Raw genomic sequence first — 25669 nt, 5'->3', positions numbered from 1 at the left:
AACATGAAAATCCAACATTATAACATTGTAGATATGACAGAAAATGTGGAAAAGCAGTCTACCCATTTCTACTGGAAACACCAGCTCAGTGCTCTGATTTATTTTCTAACCTGAGTGTACTACTTTAACTGGTTTTAACCACTGACTGAACTGATAGTTATGTATGACATATTATTATAGTAACTGTTTTTGATTGTAAGGATCATAAATCTCATGCTTTGTTATGAAACATGTATTAAAATGTACTTTTATAAATGTTTTGCTCCTGCACCACTTACAGTGGCACATTGTGTTTAACTGTGCCTAGTGTGTGTGTGTGTGTGTGTGTGTGTTGTGTGTGTGTGTGTGTGTGTGTGTGTGTGTACTTCTCTCTTAAGCGTGCTGATCTCTTCATTCCTGCTCTTGAGTTCTTGCTCTTGAGCATCAATAAACAATAGACCACCAACAGTAAAATTCAACAGCTTCAATTTAATTTAACAATCTTAACGTATTGTTTTTTACTTTTTTACTTTGGTTCATGTTAAACATTTAAATAAACATAAGATTAAAATGAAGCAATTTTTTTAAACTAAAAAATTAACAAATAAATGGAAATAATATCCATAATAGATTAACCTTTTTTATCTTGTCCTCCAGCTCCTTTTGCAGCTGCTCCCGCTCATTCTCACTCCTCTGCTTCTCCTCTTCAAGCTTCTGGACAGCTTCCTCCCTCTTCTGCTGCTCTTCCTTGAGTGTCCGCTTGTTAACAATCTTCAACCCGAACTGAGACGGGGAAGAGAGATATGAAGAGCAGCACAATAACATACATGTTATATTCTACAGGATCATATTCTAAATCTAATGACAAGCTGTAGTCAGAAACTCATGTAAGAGAAAATCATAGTTCTCTTGTTTGACCATTAAGAGTAATACAGTTAATTTATTCTCATTCACAATACCAGGATTACTTACCAGAGACCGGGCAGCTTTTTCCTCCAACTGGTACGAAGGAGAAAGAGGTAAAGAGAGACATGTTCTTTTATTAAAGCATGTCAGTAAATATACAACACAAAGACACCCAATTAAAGGTTAAACCCGCTCTACTCAAGAGCATTATACATTTCTCTAAACAGCAATGTCTTGAGAAACTTCTGTCTTGAGAAACATGGATGAGTAGGATGTTCAAAGTAAAGTAAATACAGAGAGATGCATTTTAATAGGCTAATAAATGCAGCAGTTAAAGCTGCTGCAAATTGATTAACAGGAATATAAAAAGAAATGTGTCATATTTTTAAATGTTTTTGTGTTTGGTTTGGTTTTGATGTTTAAATCAATTTGATCTGATTCTGGACTTGGTCAAATCCCTGTGGATCTGGTCTTGGAATGATTTTTGTAAGTGACCTGCACACACTACTGTAAGTTTGGATGTGTCTGTCTACACTATGTATGGCATAAAGAGTGTGACTTTAGATATCAGTGTATTTTCTCCTGAGCTGCAGAGAGAGAGAGAGAGAGAGATGTGACCAGAGATGTAAATGATGTTTTCAGGGCATACTATACCACACAATGAAACATTATCATAACTTAGGTCTGATTTTTGCAGCATTTGAACTTCAGTGCATTTAAGAAATGTAAGCTTTTAATGTAACATGAGTATCTACCAAAATAATTTGGAATATTCAAAAACATTGTAGAGAAAACACTGAACCCTCTCTATTTCAAAATGTATGGACAACAAAAGTTAGTCACTGTCAAAATAAAAACTTTTGAGAATTTCAAATTCTTCTGTTGACCACATCTTTCTTATCAGATGTTGCCAATGTATTTCTGGTTAATCTCTCTCTTCTGTTATTCTAATCTCCTCTGATGTTTGTTCTCATCCTCATTTGACTGTCTGTCTGAACTCTTCCTCTTCTGTCTCATTTCTCTTGAAACCTCTGAACGTCCCAACATTGATTGAAGTAAGCTAGTTAAAGTTAGCTGTTTTAGCTGCTTTTGTACACTTCTTACTTTCTTTGGAAACACAAATCCTGTTTCTTGCTGCAATAATTTTCTATCCTTCTAGCTCAGATCAAACTTTACTTTACCTGTTTTAGTTTCTTTCTCTTCCTGAAAGTCCTTCCTGTTTCTTTACTTAAAAGTTTGATCTTCTTTACCTTTTCTCCCGTCAAAGCCTCGGCTTCTTCTGGATCATTAGTTCTGTTTTCTTCTTTGTCAGTTTCATCCCTGCGGCTTAGCTTCGTGTCTGTGTTTAAAAAAAAGTCTAAAATGAAACATAAAACAGCCAAATTTCACTGATTTCCCCTAAACATCAGAATCATTGACATGTACAAAACAGTGCAATTAATTTGCTACTTACTGGTTTTGTTTTGTCTCCATTTCCACACAGAAAAGAGTAACAGAATAAACAGGATGATGCAAACAGCCAAACTAACAGCCAAGCCAGTGATGATGGAAGAAGAACTGGACTGGATCTCAAAGAAATCACCTGAAATCATAAAAAACACAATAACCATCACATTATCATACCTAAACGACATTAAAGGTCAATTTTCAAAGAATCGCAAAACGGCATGTACGACCGTTCTATTTACTGCCACGTAGTGGCGGTTTGATCATGTAACTACAGTCATGTGACTGTTCTATTTAAACATAATGGCCACAGTTTTAAACGCATATTAAACGTGAAATTAAACTACTTTAGGCAGCAAATTCCCTTAGTTAGAGTTAGATAAACATTAGTGATTGGAGTAAAATATACCACGTAAAACTACAACAATGAGGCTGTATCGTGACGGTGTAGCATCACAGACTTAGGTCCCTAAAACTCCGTTCATTTTACCGAAAACAATTGACTTTTAGTTTCACATAGGACACGATCCCCTGAGTAAAGGTCCTGTGTTTGTTGACCCATCTCTATGCAGAATTTGGACTCTTATACTTTGTCACCTCACTCTTTTTTGTTGGTCTAATGATAGCCATGAGAGTTGGAAACGTAATTCTCGGTCGTTATGAGCTGCTGGAATAACATGATATTTATTTTAAACTGGACCATGGTATCATTTATTAAATCATGTTTACCTGGAACATGGATTTCTGTCGCTCTGGTCTGGTTGATGTCCTTCTGCTGGACTCTACAGGTGAAGCTGTTGCTGTGTCTCTTCTCCACAGTCACTCTGCTGCTGACAGTATAGAGATCATCAGGACCTCTGACTGTCTCTGTAGGTCCAGCAGAGAGGAGGTTTCCCTCACCGTCCAGCCACAACACCTCAGGCTCTGGACACCAGCCTTTAGACTCACACTGTAGAACCACTCCTCTGGTGGCTTCATCAATCCCTGCTAAACTCATGACAGGCAAGGAAACGGCACCTGATGTTGAGCAAAAAGGAAAGATTTAATCAGTAGTCGGCAATAAAATGATGACTGTGGTTGTGCTTTTTATCTGAGTCTACACTTATCAGCCTTAAGTAAATACCATATACTGTATGTATCAACTCACCAACAACAAGTTCAACAAAAGACTCTGTGTTCAGCTTTGGAATGTAGCATTTGTATCTCCCCGCATCAGAAGGTTTCACTTTGGACAGTTTCAGTGAAATGTTTCCGTGTTTCAGCTCATCAGGAAAGAGCCATGTCCGTCCGTTGAAAGATGGATGTTTAGTTTGTACGAAGTCCTGACCACCACGCCACACAAGGACAAATATAGGATTCAAGTCAGATCTCGTCCACTCCAAAGTCTTGGCAGCAACATCCTCTGCCGGTTCCAGGCTACATGGTAAAATGACGTCATCACCAACTGTTGCTACTATTGGCTGAGAAGGACCAATTAACTGAGACTGACCTGGAAAGGAATAGATAAATGATGTATTAATTCCTGCATTATGAAAGAGTTTATTATTAATAATAATAATAATAATAATAATAATGCATTTTATGTAGCACATTTTTAAACACTCAAAAACTATTTACATTTTTTAAAAGAAAATACACATACTATGACAACTCATTACAATACACACAGAATTTAAAAAATTATACAAAAAAAAAGAATTAATCTTTAATACTCCCATGATACTGTGCTAATAGTGGCAGACCCTTTTTCTAATCTGAAGCATCTTTGTTGTCAGTTTTTCAAGTGTGTTGTATATATACACACTACCGGTCAAAAGTTTTAGAACCCCTCAATTGTTCCAGGTTTTTATTGAAATTCATGCAGTTCAATGTCTTATTGTACTCTGAAATGAAAGAATAGAACAAATGAACAATTTAACTTAAAAAAGAAATCATGGAATCAATTTATGAACCAAAATGTATTATAAATTTTTAACTCATCAATTTTTGACTCGTGGCATTCTTTTTACAATGGAAATCAAATATTCTTCAGAATGTTCTTCCCAACTCTGTTGCAGAAGTTCCCATAAATGTGTGGCACTTGTAGGTTGCTTTGCTTTCACTTTTCTGTCCAGTTCATCCCAAACCAGCTCAATGGGGTTTAAGTCTGGTGACTGTGCTGGCCACTCCATGTTTTTAAGCTTACCATCTTGTTCTTTTTGCTAAGCTAGTTCTGGCATAGCTTGGACTTATGTTTTGGGTCATTATCTTGCTGTAGGATGAACCCCTGACCAACTAGGCGCATACCAGAGGGTGGCTGCATGGCGCTGCAAAATGCTGTGGTAGCCGTTCTGGTTCAGGGTGCCTTTCACTCTGTACAAATCACCCGACCAGGATCTAGCAAAACAAGCCCCAGGCCATCACGCTTCCTCCTCCATGTTTGACAGTTGATGTCACACACTGAGGAACCGTCCTTTCGCCTATTCCTCTCGACGGCGTACAAAATCCCTGCGTGATGAACCGAAGATTTCAAATTTTGATTCATCAGTCCATAGCACCTTCTTCCAGTCGTCAGTAGTCCATTGACGATGTTTCTTGGCAAGCCTCTTTTTCTTATTCTGACGTGTTAGCGAGTGGCTTTCTTGCTGCAACTCGACCTATCAAACCTGCAGCTCCAAGTCTTCTCTTTACAGTTGAAACTGAGACTTGCTTATTACGACCACTATTAAGCTGTGTTCAAGCACAGCTTAATAGTGGCCGAAATAAGTAAAGTCTCAGCTGTTGTCGTGTGAGCCACCTATCACGCAAACTGTTGACTCTCTCTCGAAACTTGTCTTCTGATTCTGTTGTGGCTTTGGGTCTTCTAGACCTCTTCCTGTCAGAGTTTCCCCCAGTTTCTAAGTGCCTTTTGATAGTAAAGAATACTGTACTCACTGACACCTTGACTTTCTTCAAAATTTCTCTGTAGGAAAGACCATCATTCTTAATTGTTATGATGGTCTGTCTCTCCTCAATGTTAATTGCCTTTTTCCCACCATTTTTATAGCAATACACTACTTTCTGCAGTACAATAGTGTTCAAATAATGCTCACGAGGGTATGGTACCACAGTGTGTCCCAACAATACTTTTATACAAACAGGGGGTTGTAAGTAATCCAGACAAGTTGGAACACCTGTGGGGTGTGGAAACTTTCAAAGCTTGATCAACCTCCATTGCTTCAAAACAGCTTTACATTGTTAACCCTTTTATTGTTCCCCTGAAAAAGGCCTTTTTGTAAAATAATGAAATGTACATTATGGTACATTGGGTAACCTTACTTTTTCTTTAACCTCAGGCAGTTCACCACTTACCTTTGTACCATTTCAAGCTATTCATTGAACTTGAAATGCTAAAATTTCAATAAAATACTAAAAACATTGGGGTGTTCTAAAACTTATGACCGGTAGTGTATATTATAGCTACATTGTCATAAAGGTCAACACTTAATTGTGCCCAGTAGTATATTACTAAATACCTGAAGAACTAAAGACATTCCCAACAGCATCAGCTGCACTTAATTAGTTGGGTTAATTAGTAGAGATATTCCGATACTGATACCAGTTTTGGAAAAGCCTCCGATACTGCCTAAAATGTTGGTATCGGTATCGGAAAGTACTGGAGTATGATGATCTCTAGACAACAAGTTGAAATGTTTTACATGTGAATGTAGAAGTCACTAAAAAACTGTTTGCTTTTTAGCTCTGCCCTTTGTGCTTCAACTAAATTGATGACATTATTTTTTTCCTTTAGAAGAAAAAGTGTTTAACTGAAGTTCAACCCCTAATGTCTGATTTGAGGCCTCACTTTGACCTTGTGTCTGTATTTGTGTGTGAGTTACCTCTACAGGAGTGTTTTAGGAGAAGATAGAAAACCAAAACGCTGAGGGGTCTGAGCAGACATTGAGGGGACAGTCCGTTCTTCTGGGGAAGCATCTTAAATTTCTGAGAATCAACAGAGAGCAGTAATACATTATTTGAAAACATATGTTTTGGAATCCGTGTTTGTCAAAATAACTAGTGCAGTCAATAAGTAATTCCTGACCAAGTTTTGTGGTTTTCAGGACTTTATCTATTTCACATTTGAATTACTCTACTTTCATGTGTGGAAAATCCTTTGATTTTTACTATTATTACTATATGCAAGGCAAGGCAAGGCACAAATAAGAATTAAGGCTGTTGGGCACAAATTGGGTCTTATAATAAACCCAATTTACATAAAACATTCATATTCAAACTGTGCCTCCGCTCGTAATAATCCATTCACTTTCCTGTGATCGTGACATCATCACCTGTCCTTCTGAACTTCCACTGGCTCCCTGTCCCACAATGGATCCAATTTAAAGTCCCTCTCCTCACTGACAAAGCCCTCCATAACAAGGCACAGTCCTATCTCACCGACCTGCTCCACCATCACACTCCTTTCTGCAGCCTCCGCTCCTCTGATGCCCACTTACTGTCTCCTCCACTCAGGACCAAGCACCGGACCTGGAGTGATAGCGCCTTCTCCATAGCTGCCCCCTTGATCGCAAACTCTCTCCCCAAACAAATCTGTGAGTGCACCAATCTGCCCATGTTTGACTAACCAATCAAAACTCACATCATAAGAACACTGTTACTGTTTAATTAATGTTGTGTTATATATTTTAGTGTGTGGTTTCCTTGTTTAACTCTATAAAGTGTCTTTGAGTATTATCAAAGCACTATATTATTGAAATGCATTATTATTATTATTATTATTATTATTATTATTATTATTATTATTATTATTATTATTATTATTATTATAACTTATATTAGACATGGGCAAGACAATCTGCTGTAGTTCAAACCCAGCATAAGAATCTACTAATCTAGTGGGATTTTCACAGACATCCATCTCTAGTGGTTACAGAAAATTGTCCAAACATGAGAAAATATCCAGTGAGCGGCAGTTCTCTGGGCCAAAATGCCGTGTAGATGACTGTCGTCAGAGGAGAATGGCCAGACTGGTATATACGTGAAAACACCTTCACTTGTATATTTTATTACTACTAAGGTAATGTCAAAACTGACAACGTGTCCATGTAATGCAGTTGAACTTTCACTTTTGGCAACACAGATAGTCCAGTTCACATGCAATACTATCTATTTGGTACACTACAATTTTCTTACCAACATCGAAAAGCCTGCTCCTTAATGAATTTAAGTGTTAAATGTTTTGATATAGCCTGACTTGTTCCATAGTTTAGCCTTCATTAGAGCCCTTTTCTTTTTAGTTAAAACACATAAAATAGGCAAAAATAAATTCAGAAGGTGACATACCTGCTGCTTCATGTGTCGCTTTATCCAACTGAATGGCCAAAGTCATTCAATCATTAACAGGCTACAACTTCCCCTTTTTATCAACTGCAGAGTGCTGCATGAGGTAGTTTGTGGTGCAAATTACAGTATGTAGAAACAGTTCATTCATCTTCCCCTAAAACCTCCAAGTATTCAGTGTTTACGCATGTAAAATATTGTATGGTATTCAATGTGGAACAACACCAAGAAAGTCACTATTACAACCACATTATCAGCAAAGCCATCAGGTTAAGCAGAGGAATTAGTTTTTAGATTAAAATGTCTTTAAAAAGGAAACATAATTTCAGATTTAGAAAACTTAAAATTATATTAATTAGTAACAAAGCATGTTGGTTGTCCAACGCTCACTTTCACTATGAGTGAACATCTGAACTTTGAGCCTGTTGCTAGATAACTGATCAAAAAACCCAGGAGCAATAAGGACTTCATTGTTGTCTAGCAATTCAGGAAAAGGGGTGTTCATGAGATAGATGTTAGATATGCTATCTTACTGCAGGAGGTAGAACAAGATTTAAAAGACGGGTCAATTTTGTTATGCTGGAGACTTGTGTCTGCAATTTGCAACATTCAATGGTCATTACAGCACAGCTGTAGCAGCACTGTGGTCAATGTGCATGCTGCAAGGGATGCGTTACAAACAGACACGTGAAAATAGTCAGCTGGTCGATATTTTTCTGCAGCAGTGAAGAAAAATAGTGACATAACAGTATATTTGCTCAAGTGGTGTATTAATACATTGTGTATTATTGATTCATTCAGTTAGTTTTTTTCAAACTGCACAACATAAAAATAAAAAATAAACTCCCTGTCTTTTTGTCATCAAAAATAGAAAATGACTGTAGTTTTATTTTAATTTTGCTTTGTACTGCATTTTTCCATTTTTCATACATTACACCTGTGTAGCGGTTGTGTACTCTTTGTGTGTTGTGTATCAATGAAACATGTACTCTTTTTATCTTGGGCTCCAACCTGCTGTTTATTACCTGATGAGTAGTCTATATCTAACCTCTGGTGGATTTCTGAGAACTATGGTTAATCTTTTCTCAGATCTCTGCAGGGTAAATCCAGATAGCTAGCTAGACTATCTGTCTAATCTGAGTTTTCTGTTGCACGACTAAAACCACTTTTAAACGTACACACGTTCCTTCCGAGCCTATTTTGCAGCGTCACCTTGACTTTTCTCCAGTGCTTAGCTCCGTCCAAGACGATTGTTTAAAGAAATGCCAATAAACCAGCGCACGTTTTCCCCCCATCCCTGAATGCTGTGTGGAGTAGTTGTGTGCGATACTGCAATATTTGGTAGAGATCCGATACCAAGTAAATACAGGGCCAGAATCGATACTTTTTAATAAATAAAGTGCATCATCAAATTGCTAAATCTGAATGAATTTTTATGACCTAAAGTGTTTTTGTGATTTTACCTTTGGATTTTTAATTACTTAAAACCCCGGGTAAAGAATTTTCTTATGCTTGAATACATCTGTTGTGTTACCACTGTATCTTTTTTACAAATTATACAGCTTGCCGTTGTTTCATTTTCATCCTAAAAATATAGCCTCACAGCGCTCCTATTCCTCTCCGCCATTTTTCTGCTCCATCTCTGTCCCGGTTTTGTGTGTGTGTGCTGCTGGCCGCTGCCGGGGCCTGGCTGCTTGCTTGCTTGTTTGCCTGGCGCCGCTGAGTTACGTGAGGGTACAACATCAAATCACAGGAGGGGGGAGGAGGAGCAAAGTGTGCCTGCTCCACGCTGTGACAGGAGCAGCATTTTAAACCAGCGGCACTTACACAGACAGCCATGTCACCATTTTGAAACCGCAGCAGTGCATACTGGAGAGAAACTAAAACTAAAGTATTGATCTCATTACACTGGTAGTGATCAATATCAGTATCGACGTTGGTATCGATATTATCGATATTTGGATCGATCTGCTCACCACTAATGTGGAGTAGCCAGACCTCTGGCAAAGCGAGACTATCTGATGAGTAACAGCATAAAAGTTGTTTTCCACAGTTCAGCCAGTCTCACACAGAATACCAAAACAAATAGGAATTAAGTGAATTTCAGCTAAAATGAAGCTAGCAAAAACGTTACATGTTGACAACAAATGAACAGAAAAACATCTTTTAAAACAATGAAAGAAACTAAATCGACATACTGCATTTACTCAAGTAACTGAATGCTGAAGATAAATAAATACAAAACACAATTTTACCCAAAAGAAGGCGATTAAAATAAATACATAACAGAGCTAATGTTAAGGCAGCTTACCTTGGAGACGCCACATGTAAAATGTATATAAATTGGTGCACTGCTCAAGTTTGCAGGGGAGCAGCAGAGGCCACCCCCAATACACACAACCAGATCTCCATGGCAACCACTTTTACTTCTACAAAAAAATCTTAACTAATTTAAAACAAGATAAAAAGCAGTATAAAATGAGACAGTTAACTGTATACAAATAATTTGATGACTGATAATAAATCATCAAATATATATTGAAATCAATAAACTTTGACAGTGATGGTCAGTAGCAGGCGTAAAGTCGACACACTCTCGTGACCTGTATGGATGGCCTGGAGAGACACCACTCTCTTCCAGGTCAGTACTGTCACTTTCCACACCAACTAAACCAGTAAAAGCCGGGAAGTCCTCTCCAATATATCCACAATTTCGTCACTATAAACTGACGTTTTAGAAGGAGGACCTTTGAGGACTGGTCTTTCTTCGCTCTGCTCAGGAGGTCTTTCCACTTTTTTTCGTACATGGCTCTCTGTACGAAGGCTGCCTGAGTAATCAGAGCAATCCTTCATCGCCTCCGTTATCCGTCTCCATGTTGTTTGTTTGTTTTTGTTTGCTACAACGTTGGACTGCTTTGCAATCAACGTGTGTCTGTGCCGACTGTACTGTTCTAACAATTTTCTTATCTCAAAGTCAGTGAAATTGCCTTTTCTTTTTCTTTGATCCTCCATTGAAATGGCTGCAACTTTACAAAAACAGAGGAAAATCGTTTACAACGTATCATAGAAACAGACGTTGCTAGGCAATAGCCATAGTTCCGTGGTCATTCACATGAATGCTCATCTCGTAGTTATGCCTAGGCTTAAGTTGGGTTTGTGCAACCGACGTGAAATCAATTCTAAAGACTGGTCTTAACAAAGACCAACTTAGCAGTTAGAACCAGGCTTAGTAAAGACCAGTTGGTCTTAGCGATTGCACATTCTTGTGAATGAACGCAACATTTGCGTAAAAACAAAGTGCTATTAACAGCTGTAATGTTGGTGTCAATGCTGCATTGTGGTGAGGCACAAACTGTAAGTCCGAGGACAGCTCTTTAATTGGTTAGTAGATATCTCTCCAACAGAATCGAAACCTCTCATTCAGCTGCTCATCATTGTATATGTCCAATGGATTGCTTCTGTTCCTAATAACTCTCTCTCATTATAAAATCAGTGTATAAGTCTGTTTATTGCTGAGTTGTCAAGTCGTTACTATAGAAAGGTGCTTAGATTTCGACCTTATGCCTGCTACTGACTAGGCGAAAGAATTCTGCCCGGTCTTAGCGAGAAGAAGGCTTAAGCCAAAATGGTGAAACTGGTGTAACTATAAGGTCGGACTAAGAACAATGAGTTAAGACCTACTTACCTACCACCAGGTGTAAGCTCTGTTGGTGCAACCAGATCCAGGATCCTTCTTTGACCACTGCCTAGCAGACGGTTGTAGGGTGAGGCTTCATAATCACTGGGGGATAAACTATTAGCCTGAAATCAACCAGACAAGACCACACAATACGCTCTTCAAGCAATCTGTTTTGGGAAATTGGGACCAGGTGTGTTATTCTTAAGTAGATAACCTGGTTATTGGAGAAAGTTTAGACTGGACCCACTCTACATACTGATCCACAGCCACCCCAGGTTAAGGTCACTATTTGCAGGGCTGGTTACCACTTGTTTTAATTGGGTGACTAAATGTAAATGGACTGTATTTATACTGTATTTTCTAGAATTTACGACTACTCAAAGCATAAAAGTAGATGAACCATTCACCATTAGCACACATACACTGTGGCCGAGGCTGCTGTACAAGGTGTCATCAGATAAACATTCACACACATTTGCACTCCGATGCACAGCATCAGGAGCAATTTGGTGTTCAGTGTCTTACTCAAGACTGCCAGACTGTGCTGTATGTTCCAGCCACAGTGACTCTGGCTTCAGCTTTTGCATCAATATCAGAAATAAACTGCACAGGAAGAGGAAGTTGTCGTCTACATACTTGAGTTGTATTTCAGTCTGATACTCAGTCAGCAGGAAGACAACATGGAGGCTACAGCTCTCTGCTTCAGACTGTGTAAGTGCATACTCTCAGGTTTTCTTCTTTTATTCAAATTTTTACATCCTATGTATCAAACCATCTGTCTGTTATGTCTTTGCTCCCTAACAATCTAGTAATGCTTGGATTCATTCTGCTGAACAGTTTTACACAGAAAAGTGGTAAGTGACAAAGAAAACCCTTAAGATACTCTGTTTTGTTTAATTTAGTTTGTTTTTTGCAGCATTTTCTCTATCTAAAGGAATTTCTAATCTGTCTGGCGATATGATATAATTTAAATTCCTACAGTTTGGTTAGTATTGTATTTTGTGAAAGGTTTAGGATTATTAATGTTGCGAGCAAATACCTGACTGTATCTTGTAAAAAGTCCTAGTTTATCCTAAGTCAAAAGGTGTAGACACCTACTGTATAATGATTTTGTTTCATGTCATATGACATCATATTATTGAGTTCTGAATGTTTCTTTTTGGACATTCCACAATATTTCTTGGTTTCAGATGCAGCTTTTCTTCGTATCACTCCAAAGAAACTGCAGCTCTTTCAATTTGACTCTGTTTCTTTTGACTGTGGGAGGTCTGATGGCTCAACTAAATTAAAAGGGATCAGGAATACTGAGGAATTTGTTTTAGAATGTGATATAAAGACGCCAACAGTGTCCTCCTGCACCATTGAGAGAGTCTATCCAGCAGACAGTGGAGAATACTGGTGTGAGACTGAAGGAGGAGATAGAAGCAACACGGTCAACATCTCTGTCACTGGTACTTTTATTGTATTTCTAAAGTCACTACATATCTATTTTGAACTTGTAGTTATCTGAGTTTTCTCATTAAGTAAATTCAGTATGACACTTAATCCGAAAACAATTAATAACTTTATTTATATAGCACCTTTAAAACAAAGTTTACAAAGTGCTTTGACAGACAAGCAAGGCAAATGAGGTCAGTAAAAATAACAGAAAGCTAAACAGTGGTACCGGAAAAGCCAAAAACAAAGTAATGAGAAGACAAGATAAACGTATAGTCTGTATCCATAGAATAGAGAAGAGTAAAAAGAGACATCACATGAAAGCAAGTCTAAAAAAATGTTGATTAAAAAGAGTCCACTGATTCATTGTTGTAATGAGAAGACAAGATAAACGTATAGTCTGTATCCATAGAATAGAGAAGAGTAAAAAGAGACATCACATGAAAGCAAGTCTAAAAAAATGTTGATTAAAAAGAGTCCACTGATTCATTGTTGTCAGATCAACATGGTGAAGATTATCAGGTTTAGAGTCACTGAACTTTTTTTCATTCAATGTATTTATATATATGTAAGTACATTCTGAATTGTGAAAAATGCAAAGGTAAATTTAAATATACTGGGTCAAGGACTCATCCACAGTTTCTAAAGTCTGTCTATGGTGAAATCTAAAATGTCTATAAACATAACTAAATTATTGCTAATCTATGGTGTGTGTGTGTGTGTGTGTGTGTGTGTGTGTGTGTGTGTGTGTGTGTGTGTGTGTGTGTGTGTGTGTGTGTGTGTGTGTGTGTGTGTGTGTGTGTGTGTGAGAGGCCCTTTGTCTGGGACCTGTAATTGTCAATTAAAGGTCTATTATATTAAATTAACACATTTCATCATCTTTTTATAGCCAGATTTTGTACTTATACACTTCAGAAGGTTGAGCTATCTGTCACAGTTAAATTATTGCTTTCTTGATTTTATTGTCTATTGTAAGTAACTCCAGTTGTGAGTTTGTACATGAAGCATGTGTCTAACAGTTCATTTTTACTGTTGAGCTGGTTCAGTGATCCTGGAGAGTCCTGTCCTTCCTGTGATGGAAGGAGAAAATGTAACTATGCGCTGCAGAAACAAGACATCATCCACCAACCTTCCAGCTGATTTCTATAAAGATGGCCGCTTCATGAAGAGCAGTTCAGGAGAAGAGATGATCATTAAGAATGTTTCCAAGTCTGATGAAGGACTCTACAAGTGCAGCATCTCTGGAGCTGGAGTATCACCAGAGAGCTGGCTGGCTGTCAGAGGTGGAACAAACAGCGTTACTGCAACAAACAGCATTACTGGAACAAACAGCGTTACAAAACAATGTAAAGATAAAATGTTGCAATATCATCTGTAAGGGCAGGACGGGTGCAGATTACAAATGGTGATGGCACCCCTTCTTATGAAAACTCCAGTTGTTTGATGCTTATGACATCTGCCAGTGTTGCTAAAATTGTAATCATTGGCTGTTTATAAAATGACTCCTGCAAAGGAGCAATCTACTCCTTATGTAGAGGAATCTGAGCATGTGCCTTAGAGTTTAAAAGGGATCCAAGTAAACCCACATACTGTCCATCACTTGAACACACTTTAACATTATGTTTTGGTCCTCAAATCATCAAACAAAATATATGACGACACACCGCCCCATGCAAAGAGCAATAGATATGCTTTTAACCCTCAGAAGTCTAATCGATTTTTAAATATCTTCTTAAATTCACCTTTCAAGGGTTTTTGAATATAAACTGATATGTATTTTACATCACAATTGGTTTAATAGTTAATTTACTAATTTAACAGTGATGTTACCAACGTTTTAGGTTCACATAAGTAGTGTAATATATGACTTAATTAGACAGTGTTAGAAAGTTTTGTGCAATTTTTCTGTTGCATATCTTTCATATTTACAACTGTTTGTTAATTGTTTAAACATTTAAATAGGTTTTTCAAGTGTCTTGTGTTTAAACAATGTTTATTTTAAATTTAATTTAATTTAAATTTTCTATTACTTTGCAGCAAAAAATGCTTCTACCATCCCTCAATCACCTAATAACCCCCCTCGTGCCCTCATCCTGCTGTGGATCACTGTGACTGTTTTAATGGTGGCGTTGGTGCTGCTGGTGGTGGGATTCCTTCATATGAGGAGACGCAAAGGTACAGAAAAGTAACTACCTCAACATTAGCTGTATGCCAAAAAAACACTTAAACAAGAAAGTAACTGTGTGATCAATTCCAAGAACTGAACTTAACTTTATGTTGCCTTCAACAAGCTCAACCTATCAAATACTTTTGCTTTTCTATCATTCAGCTTCCTCAAAGACAACAGCAGCAGCATCACACTCAGGTGAGGTGTTGTAGATATTACATGTTTTCCTACTTTTATTTTCCATGACCGTAGAACTAAGACTAAATATCATCCTAAAATCTGAATGCATAAAAAGGATCTTTGGGTACTATATATTATACTTACTATGCGTACTATATTCATGCAAAACATGTGTACCTGTCTACCTGCCAACCTTCTGCTTCTTTGCATTAAAAAATCATTGATTTTTAGATTTTTCTACCAACATTTCCATGTTCAACATGTTTCAGTCTGTGGAGAGGAACCTGAAGACGATCCAGACCGTGTGACGTATGCAGTCGTCGTCAAAAAAAACGAACAGGACAAAGGTTTACTTACTTAATACGTTTTTTCTTTAATTTAACGTGATGTGAGTAACACAACAAGACTGTAATGAATAACTTATGCATTCATTATTGGTGAGTTATATAAGCACACATACACTCCCTACTTTGAGAGATAAAGTGTTACTTTAACGTCTAAGAAAAGTCGCTGTTCAGCATGTTGAAGCTGTCAGTTGAGGTGTTAGTTAAGACGTGTTTCACAGCAGGACTGAGATGTGAATTATTTTGACATCCTCCCATCGTGTCACATACACTGTGTTTGGTTTTAGACTCTGGAGACGCCGCTGATAATTTGAACGTCTGCCTTGAGTCAAACCACAGCAGCAAACCACAGAGTGAAAGAGGTGAGAGGCCTTTTGACCCCCTTCACTCTGTCAATATGAGTATTTATAACGTGTTCATTTAGGTTTATCAGACTGACTCTTACTTGCTGATTGTTCTCCTCTTCAGAAGAAGAGGAATCCTCTTTACAAGTAGTTTACTCTGCTGTGACAATACGTGAAACTCCACAAGCTCTCCAACGAGGTTTGTATTTCAGTTATTTGTCCTCAGCAAAGTAGGCTATCACCACTCATGGTCATGTACATTTACAATTAATTTTAAATATTTGTAGTGACTGTAAAAAATTAACAGAAGATTTCAAAACGATAGTACATAAACATATAGTACTACTGAGACAAATTAATATTTTAGGAACATTAACACAATGTAAGATCACATTTACCGGAATAATTTTTTATCATGGTGTTTAGAAAAGGTAAAACATAAAGCACAAGTTAATGACAGGCTAAAACCTACACCTTATGGCATAATTTACTGTAGAGGCTTTAATATTTAGTCCACCTCATTATAAAAAAGTTCTTTTAGTACTTTTTTTCAGCTATCCCAGTTGTGGGATTTAAAATGTTCATCTGAGGTCAGGGCAGTCTTCAATACAAAAAAGGGATTACCCTGGAGAATTGTGAATATGAATAACTTTAGATAATTCTTTAAAAAAACTAGATTATCATCAATTGGATCCAAATTTGTGAATTTGTGTAGAAAATTGTCCAGAAGATTAAAAGCTTGCCTTAATCTTTTCCTGAAATCTTATACAAATAAATTCAGATTTTCATTAACTAACTAACCACACTAGACCACAAGGTGCACATGCATTGCTTTTGGGGCATTCAATAGGCCAGGCAGGGAGTTGAAATGGCTAGAACATCCGATTCATTTTCAAAATAAAAACCTTGTGACGATTCCTGATCGATATCACATCACTTTACTCTTTCAACAACACAAATCTTTCTGGATGTTGTTCATAACTGGACTAAATGGAAGAATCCATTTAACTATGTAGACTATTTACTTTCATGGTACAGTAGAAGCACCAATACCCAGGAAAAATTAGCAAAAAACAATGAAATCTGCAAGTCGGGGAGTTAAGATGCTCTGCTCCTGAGACGCTCCCGGTGTGGGATGCACGGTGGACAATGGAACAAAACCAGCATGCAGCCGGACTGTAGCACACGTGTGCCTGGTTGAATTCTAGGGTCATGTTCCCCTTGTAAATTACCAGTGTTTAAAAGGCTATCCAAAAACACCGGTTTGACCGGAATTGTAATTTGGGTAAGGTTTAGTCATTGTTCTTTTGTTTTCAATGTTATGTAGTAACTTATTTATTTTAATATTTTTTTCTTAAAAAATGACTATGAAATTAATGATATTTCTTGTGTCTTAACATGAATCATAGATTGTACTTGTTTCTCAATCTGAATCAGAATCCAGCTCCACAGCAGCCAAAACAGAGCAGCAAGGTCTCTACGCAGCTGTCCTGAAGGTAAGACAGCAGCAGCTTCCTTTAATGTCACTAATTACTCTTCCTAAGTGACCGTGAACTCACCACACTGCAGGTGCACGGCTTGTCTGCTAATCTAACTGGGAACTCAGACACTATGAGAAAACTTCAGTGACCTTTGAGTTTTACCACAGATATAGTCTTTGTGTACTATCTTACAGGCCACAGACAGCAGAGACACCTGACTGAAGAAGGGAGGAGAGCCTGCCTGCTGATGTTTGCAAGATAAGAAATCCTGTTGTGTTTTACAGCTTTGTGTTGAACTTATGTGTCTTTCTGAAGTCAGTTATTTCATTTGAGTACACCATGTATTCATATAATTTAGTAAAAAAGTAAAGTAAAGTAAAAAAACATGTTATCCAATATTATCCTGTAGCTATACGTCAAACCTTTCGTATTTCAAAATGTTGCATTTGTATATATGTAATATAAGAAGTGTATAAATATACTAATGAAATAGCTATTTACTTGTGCACTTTGTGAAGCTTTAAACCCAGAATAAAAGATGGCAGAGTTTGTACATTAGATTGGACATATAGTTAATGGTAGTACTATTTCACAGTTTCAACTTTTGTTTTACTATTTTCACAAACAGAGGAAGTTCAGCTGGATGATCTGCTGTTTTATGTGACTCACAGTTAAAGTGTTTATTTTTATTATAATGTGACAGTTAAACCACATTGATCTCTCTGCTGTGTTCACATGACTGGAGACGCTGTTTATTCAACTGCTGCTGTTTTTAAAACAGTCACAGTGGTCAACCACCAACATGATGCTGTTGCAGCAGTTTGACCTTATGAATGATATCTGTCTGTATTTCTATATAGATTGTCTTTTTTTCCCTAGAGTGGTCCTAACAGTGCTACACCCCGAGGTGGAGCTTGTCTTAATACTTTCTGAATAAGATGAACATAAATGTGAAGGGACTAGGACAATTCCAAAAAATGTATCCGCTCTATTGTACACCATTGTTTGAAAAGTTTGTCTTGCAAATATATTAAGCGTTGCCAAAATGTAGGTACATCAGTTAGACTTTCCAACAAACACAGCTGTTCAAAATAAAATAATAATACTAACATGACTGCAGTCTTTTTTTTTATTGTTACGGCAGTTTCCCCCACCCCGCAGTAAAACAGCACACATGTCAGTCTCATTAACACCTCCGTTTTTCCATGGAGGAATATTACTCATGTTTTTTTTTTTTATATATATATAGTTTTTATTTAATTTTAAAGTCTGTACAAGTCACTGTTTTTCAATGTTTTTTTCTCCCCATTTTCCCATCGATTCCAGAGCCCAACAATTCACCCCATGAGTAGGCTACACAAAAAAATTATAAAATAAAAACTAACAAAAGACAAGACAAAACGTAAGCACAAACTTATATGGCAAGAATATCAATGCTAAAGAGTTGAACAAAAAACAATACATAAATGTCAAAATAAAACAGAGAACAAAAATAAGAGCAAGAATAAAGCAATGATCTAGGTCAGACTCAGGATATATCTCACGGTTGTTGTAGAATTAAAACACACACACACACACACACACACATACAGCATTACTGGACTTTTTCAATGAGCCAACTTATTCAGGAGGGACAACAGACTGTTATACTGTAGGAAATAAAAGGCTGCCACTTTTTTAGAAATCCCTCACTAACCCCACTGATAGCAAACCTGATCTTCTCTAGGTTTAGAAATGAGATCATGTCTTTCAGCCAGGTGGATAAAGGATAGTAGGCTACTCATGTTTAAAGTAATATATGAAGAAAATGTATTGGTATAGTTATTTTCAACTTGCAGGTTTACAGTTTTTGCCAATTGCTCACTTGTTGCAGAATGTGGCTCATTGTGTTAAAACTTTTCACACAAGCCAAATAAGCACTTAGAGATAAATATCTCATTTACATGTCAAGATGAATCTCTGCAATAATGTTTTTTTTTCTAAATGGCATTTTTGCAACAAAATGATACACACATGCACCACTTGAATTACTCTTTCAAAGCAACAAAAAACATGCTCTCTTTAGTACTTTGTATACATATTTTGTCATACAGGCTTCTGTGAAAGATTGTTCCAGTACAAAACATCTACTTACTGTATATTTCAATTGCAGGATTGCAAAAAAAGTGCAAAGCAGAAAACATGTTTGTAATTTTGGTGCCTTTGTTTAAGGCATGGTTACAAAAGTAAAAGGTTTTGATGCTTTTGTCAAAGCATTAACTTTCAGTGTGTAAGCAATCGGCAAAAAACATATATGTATGATTTACGGCAGCCAGGGAACATCTGCACAGTTTAATGTAGAAAAGTATTTTGTTTGCATAAGTTTGATATCTTATAATTAAATGTACAACATTTGCTGGATTAGATTATAAAAGTAATGTATATTAAGCTCTGAACACAAAGTATCAGTCATTAACAGCAGAGATCAAAGTCTGCTTCTTATTGCCTGATAATATAACATTGTTTCTGAGACGAGGTGACTTGCTGCGGCACAGAAACATGTACAGTATGTTCGCATTTCCGAATAATTTTCATAGTCATTATAATGTACTATAATTTCAAATTAAAGTTTAAGTTGAAATTAAAAATTAAAGTAACATTTGTAACAAATTGTTATGCATCTGCATGTCACACATTTTGTAAACTTTAAGCTAGATAATTGAGCCACAAAAAATCTATAACTGGAATTAAAACAATGGAAGCTTGTATGCTATGGAAGGGCACAACAGATACTAATGTGCTAAACAAGTGTTAGCATATGAACATCTCTCATAAAACAGGTGAAATATCCTTTGTTTTTGTGCTTTAACACAGTATAGAAGGGACACATTACATTTTGGAAGGTAGAAACAATTTATATATTATGTTTCAACCTATAGAACTACAAAAAGGCAGTACCTAAAATGTCTCTACAGATCAAAAATATACTGTAGGCCCACTTTTATTTGGCTAGGACTGGAAGTCTTTTTTAAACACAATGAAGTGGTACCGTAAGACATGAGGGTCAGAAACTAGTGTAAATATTTGAATATGCAAAATGTTTTTTTTCACAAATACCACCACTTCAAAATGCATTATTATTGTATTTCATCTACACTAGTACAGTACCCATTGAAAACATGCCTGTTTGAAATGGGTCGATTGCTCAGGCTATGGTATTGTTGCTTGCAGCTGCCTCAAAAACTGGCGCTTCCGTGGGTCATGAGCAATACACCTACTATGACATAGCTGGGTCACACACTCAAGTTGCAGCTACTCACGGTCAGAAACAGCAGTGAAATACAAGGAATAAAAACACCAACAGCAAATTTTACCCATTAGACAAGGTAGTCAACTGTCTGGGGACCCCAACTAAAAGGGACTAAACAGTCCCCCTGCTGCCGAGAGCGCTGTTCACTTGTGTATTGTTTTTTTAATTTAAAGGGGTGATAGAATGATTATATAGGGTATTTTACACTGTTCCTTAAGGTCTCCTAATGGGGTATGTAACATTGGTTGGGCTGAAAACTGCCCGAATGCTATTTTATTAGGCCCTTAACTACCCTGTGAATATGGCTCTATTTGGAACAAGAGCTTTTCTTCCAAATATGGTATGCTCATGAATATTCAGAATGAGCTACGTGCTGATTGGTTTGAGCAAACTACATAGAAACACATGGGAGACTCGACAGCAGGTCTCACTGCAAAGTTATACATTGTTTGTCGGGCTATTTCGTTATTAAAATTCACTTCTGAGACTTTTTTAGGCGAGAAATCAACTATATAAAGCTCAAATATGGGACGTTTTACGAAAATTGATGGCTTATTGCAAATTTGGTAAGACTGTGTGTTGGAGTTCAGCTGCCGGTGCTGCCTGTGTTGCTGCCTCACTGCCCGGCCTGCCTTCCTCCACAGACCCTGGCCTGCAGCTCCCCTCTTCCTGCTAGCTAAATGGCCCGTGTGTGAGAGTGATAGCGCGGTCAGCGAGCTTGTTACACCAGCAATCTCTTACAACAGTTCCAGTTAATCTAGGCTGGCTGTCAGCTGCCGGCATAACTACAGTAGCTATATTTACAGTTTGAATTTTTTCACGCCACTTATACAACATATCTCTAAAGGTCTTAAAGCTAACAACGGTGTCCGATTTCAAGTTAATGAATTTTTGTGAAGATTAGGGGTTTCGTTATCTATGACTGTCCCTTCATGCTAGCTATGTGTAGCTACAAATAACGGATAGTTAGCTTCATTTTCGGCATAAATAAAGTATATTTACAGTTTGAATTTCATCACGCCACTTACACAACATCTCCGTAAATGTCTTATAAAGCTAACAACGGTGTCCGATTTCAAGTTAATGACTTTTTGTGAACAGTGGGGGTTTCGTTAGCTATGACTGTCCCTTCAATCCTAGCTATGTGTAGCTAGCTAGCTACAAATCACGGATAGTTAGCTTCATTTTCCGCAAAATTTGTGTATATTTACAGTTTGAATTTCGTCACGCCACTTATACAACATCTCCTAAATGTCTTATAAAGCTAACAACGGTGTCCGATTTCAAGTTAATGAATATTTGTGAATTTCAGAGGAATTCTAAGAGGAGCTAGCTCTCATTGATAGAGCTACATCCAGCCGCAGGCTCCATCAATGAGACTCAGGGACAAGCGGCGTTTATTTCCCCAATCGTTTGTTTAAATAACTCAACACATTATAATTACACACATTAAAAGATTAACTGAAACCTGTGGTAACAGATTGCTGGCGTAACAAGCTTGCTGACCGCGCTCTCACTCACACACACACGGGCATTTAGCTAGCAGGAAGAGGGTGCTGCAGGCCCTGGAGCTCTGTCAGAGCACCAGCGTTTAGTAGTCCATTATCCAAAAACGGTGACTTTGCAGGTATGGAGTGCTGTGGGCTGCCAGTCATGGCGCAGCTCCAAGTACCTCAGAGCAGGCCGGGGTGTGTGAAGGAAGGCGGTCGGGCGGGCGAGGCAACAACACAGGCAGCACCGGCGCTGAATTCCGACACACAGTCGGACAAAGTTTTGCAATTAGCCATCCATTTTCATAAAGTGGCCCATATTTGAGCCTTACATAGTTGATTTCTCCGCATAAAAAAGTTTCAGAAGTGAATTTTGTAATGGAATAGCAGAGATCTCGCGACCTAGATTGGAAGACTACCTGATCTCAGGTCAGTTGTGAGCCTATGTAAATGTAGGGCGTGACCGTTCTCTTAATACACCCATGGGCTGACAAAGGTTCCGGTTTTTGGGAGGCTGAACGTCAACTTTGCTTGTGGGCTTTTTTCAGCTCGTTGGGATTCGTGTTTAAAGGGGTTTCAAAATATATGATTTTCATAGGGTGTAATGGGACTTTGAACTTCTATGTATGTCCTATTTACCCACCGAACTGTCGTTATTCAACTATGACAGGGGTAAAATCGGTTTTGCATTCTATACCCTTTAACATTTTTCATTACGCCCACTTGTGTGTCTTTCACGTGAACAGTGGCCATTCACCTACTTCAGTCTTTTGACCAGCCCACAGAGAGGAGGGTTAGGGTTAGGATTAGATTTGATTAAAACACCCGAGGAATGAACAAAGCGTTTCCTGGGTGAAAGTATTTTCTTTTAAGTCGTGAAGTGAACTCCGTTCTCCAGTTTGAAAGCGTTGTGTTTTGTGTTGACACCACATTGTGCTATTTCATTCTGAGCTTATTTTCCATTGAATATTGAAGTTTAATGACCTGCTGTTTACCCCAGAATCCATTTCTCTTGTTTTCAGATGAAGAAATCACATACAAAATGTATAAACACAATCCGGTTTTTAATGTAACATTATTTTGTAACTCTCTCTTCTCTCATCCTCCCTCAATTTCCCTCCTGCTGAACCAACAACTGGGAGAACTAAACAAAAGACTAAACAAAAGACGCAGGTCATGCAGTAACACAGCCGATGGTTTAACAGGAGCAAATGCAAATATTTGGACTGACTCTATTCTGTCCTTATACTTCCCATTATACAAGACACAGTTTACCTTTACACTGCTGTTTGTTGTTTCTACAGAGACTCCTGAATGCCTCTTCTACAGACATACAGATTCTCATGTGGTTTTGTGTCTGAGGATATCAAATTATCAGCAGCATATGTACAGTCCAAAATAAAACACAGACCAACATATACTGAGATATACTGACAGCCTGCCTTTTAAAAATACTCCATGCATCAGGTCCCTCTGAGGTTTGTAACCTTTTCTGTGTGAGAAAGTCTCTGCAAATATGAACATGTAAACAAGAGAGTTTGACACCTTAAACCTAACAAACAAAGGTCAAAATAAAAACAGATGGAAATTAAATGTAAAAGAAATCTTGGTGATGCTTTTTAAAGTGCATCTTTCCTGAGTTGGTGGATTTCCTAGACTCAGAGGATGGGATGTTCTCAGCTCCATTACGTTGACGTCCAAACTACCGTTTACCTTTACACATGACTATCAGTTATTCATGTTTGACTCTGAGTTTCCCAGAGTGCAGCAGTCCCACCAGCAGCAGCAGCAGAGCCACCATCACTATGGTGAACACAGTCCTTAAGATGAGGAGGACATAAATGGAAGTGATCCGAGGAGGGACAGGTCTCTCTCTGTGAGGTGCTGCAAACAAGAGAACATGATAATCGTCACACTGCAGCCATGGTAATTTAGCTATTTTAGTTTTAAAAACAATGCAAAGTTTTACCTCTGACTGCCAGCCAGCTCTCTGCTGATTCTCCAGCTCCAGAGATTCTGCACTTGTAGAGTCCTTCATCAGACTTGGAAACACTCTGGATGGTCATCTCTCCTGTAGAGCTGCTCCTGATGATAAGGCCATCTTTATAGAAATCAGCTGGGAGGTCAGAGGGAGCTTCCTTCGTTCGACAGCGCAGAGTCACAGCTTCTCTCTCAGTCACAGGAAGAGCAGGACTCTCCATGATCATATCAGCACCTAACCAACAGCATACAGACATTTCATGTTAGATACTAGCACATATTTAGTGGTTAATTTTTTATATCTGCTTACTTATTTTGAATAGCTTAGTATTTTATGCACTAAAAAGGTATGTAAAAAGGCTTTAGGCCACCGAACACATTATTGTAGGCCCAGTTTAATATGCAACTTCATTTCATACAATATATGTAGTACAGGGTCCCTTCTCCAACGCTCTTTCAGTTAAGGGGTCCTTGGCTTAAAAGACGTTGAATACCCCTGGTTTAGAGCTTCCACGATTAGTTGATCAATGGATTTTTGCAGCCCTAGTTCAACTGCATCTAAAGACAAAGTTGTTCATACCAGATTCTTGCCTGCCTGCTTATACGCTTTGGGTTTAGGTTGCCTGCTCTGACTGCATACCTTTTGTCGAATACTATTATGATCCTGGTAAACTTTAGTTTTACCTTACCTGTTCTGTCTGTGCGTTGTGTGTTTGAGTCCTCACTTTGTGTCACTGAGCCATTATACTTCTCTTCTAGAATTTAAAATAAAGTTCTGTGAGTTCAGTGTTTGGCTGCGTTAGATAAATTTGTACTGACTCTACCACTTATGTATAAATGCTGTTAAGATGAGCAGCTAGCTAACACCATCAGTGTTATCAGCCTGGGCTGCAGTAAAAATATACTCTCACTTCTGACAGTCAGCCCCCTCTCTGGTGATTCTCCAGCTCCAGAGATTCTGCACTTGTAGAGTCCTTCATCAGACTTGGAAACACTCTGGATGGTCATCTCTCCTGTAGAGCTGCTCCTGATGATAAGGCCATCTTTATAGAAATCAGCTGGGAGGTCATAGGGAGCTTCCTTCGATTCAGGCAGCAGAGTCACAGCTTCTCTCTCAGTCACAGGAAGAGCAGGACTCTACACGATCACATCAGCACCTAACCAACAGCATACAAACATTTCATGTTAGATACTAGCACATATTTAGTGGTTTAATTTTTATATCTGCTTACTTATTTTAATAGCTTAGCATTCTATGCACTTAAAAGGTATGTAAAAGGTTTTAGCACACGAACACCGTTATTGTAGGTCCAGTTTAATATGCAACTTCATTTCATACAATATATGTAGTACAGGGGTCCCTTTTCTAACTTCTCTTTCAGTTAAGGGGTCTTTGGCTTAAACAAGACAGAGCTTCCACGATTAGTTGATCAATGGATTTTTGCAGCCCTAGTTCAACTGCGTCTAAAGACAAAGTTGTTCATAACCGATTTTGCCTGCCTGCTTATACACTTTGGGGATTAGGTTTCCTGCTCTGACTGGACCTTTTGGTAGAATACTATTATGATCCAACAACCTGGTAAACTTTAGTTTTACCTTACCGATTCTGTCTGTGCGCGTTGTGTGTTTGA

General features: G+C 37.9%; 1 protein-coding gene across 1 annotated transcript in view; it reads right to left on the bottom strand.

Annotated features, from left to right (window-relative positions):
• The window catches only part of LOC120572192 (selection and upkeep of intraepithelial T-cells protein 6-like), a 75978-nt gene that overhangs the window by 22954 nt on the left and 27355 nt on the right, over positions 1-25669 (bottom strand). The window contains exons 9-10 of the mRNA XM_039821376.1: positions 952-978; positions 616-762 (exon numbers count right to left, since the gene is read on the bottom strand). Coding sequence (XP_039677310.1) covers positions 616-762; positions 952-978 — 174 coding nt within the window. The remainder of the gene's footprint in view (positions 1-615; positions 763-951; positions 979-25669) is intronic.

This window comes from Perca fluviatilis, chromosome 14, assembly GCF_010015445.1.
Source record: "Perca fluviatilis chromosome 14, GENO_Pfluv_1.0, whole genome shotgun sequence".
In the NCBI taxonomy this organism is placed as follows: domain Eukaryota; kingdom Metazoa; phylum Chordata; class Actinopteri; order Perciformes; family Percidae; genus Perca; species Perca fluviatilis.
Note: the sequence above shows the minus strand (reverse complement) of the source record. Positions and strands in the feature narration are given on the sequence as shown.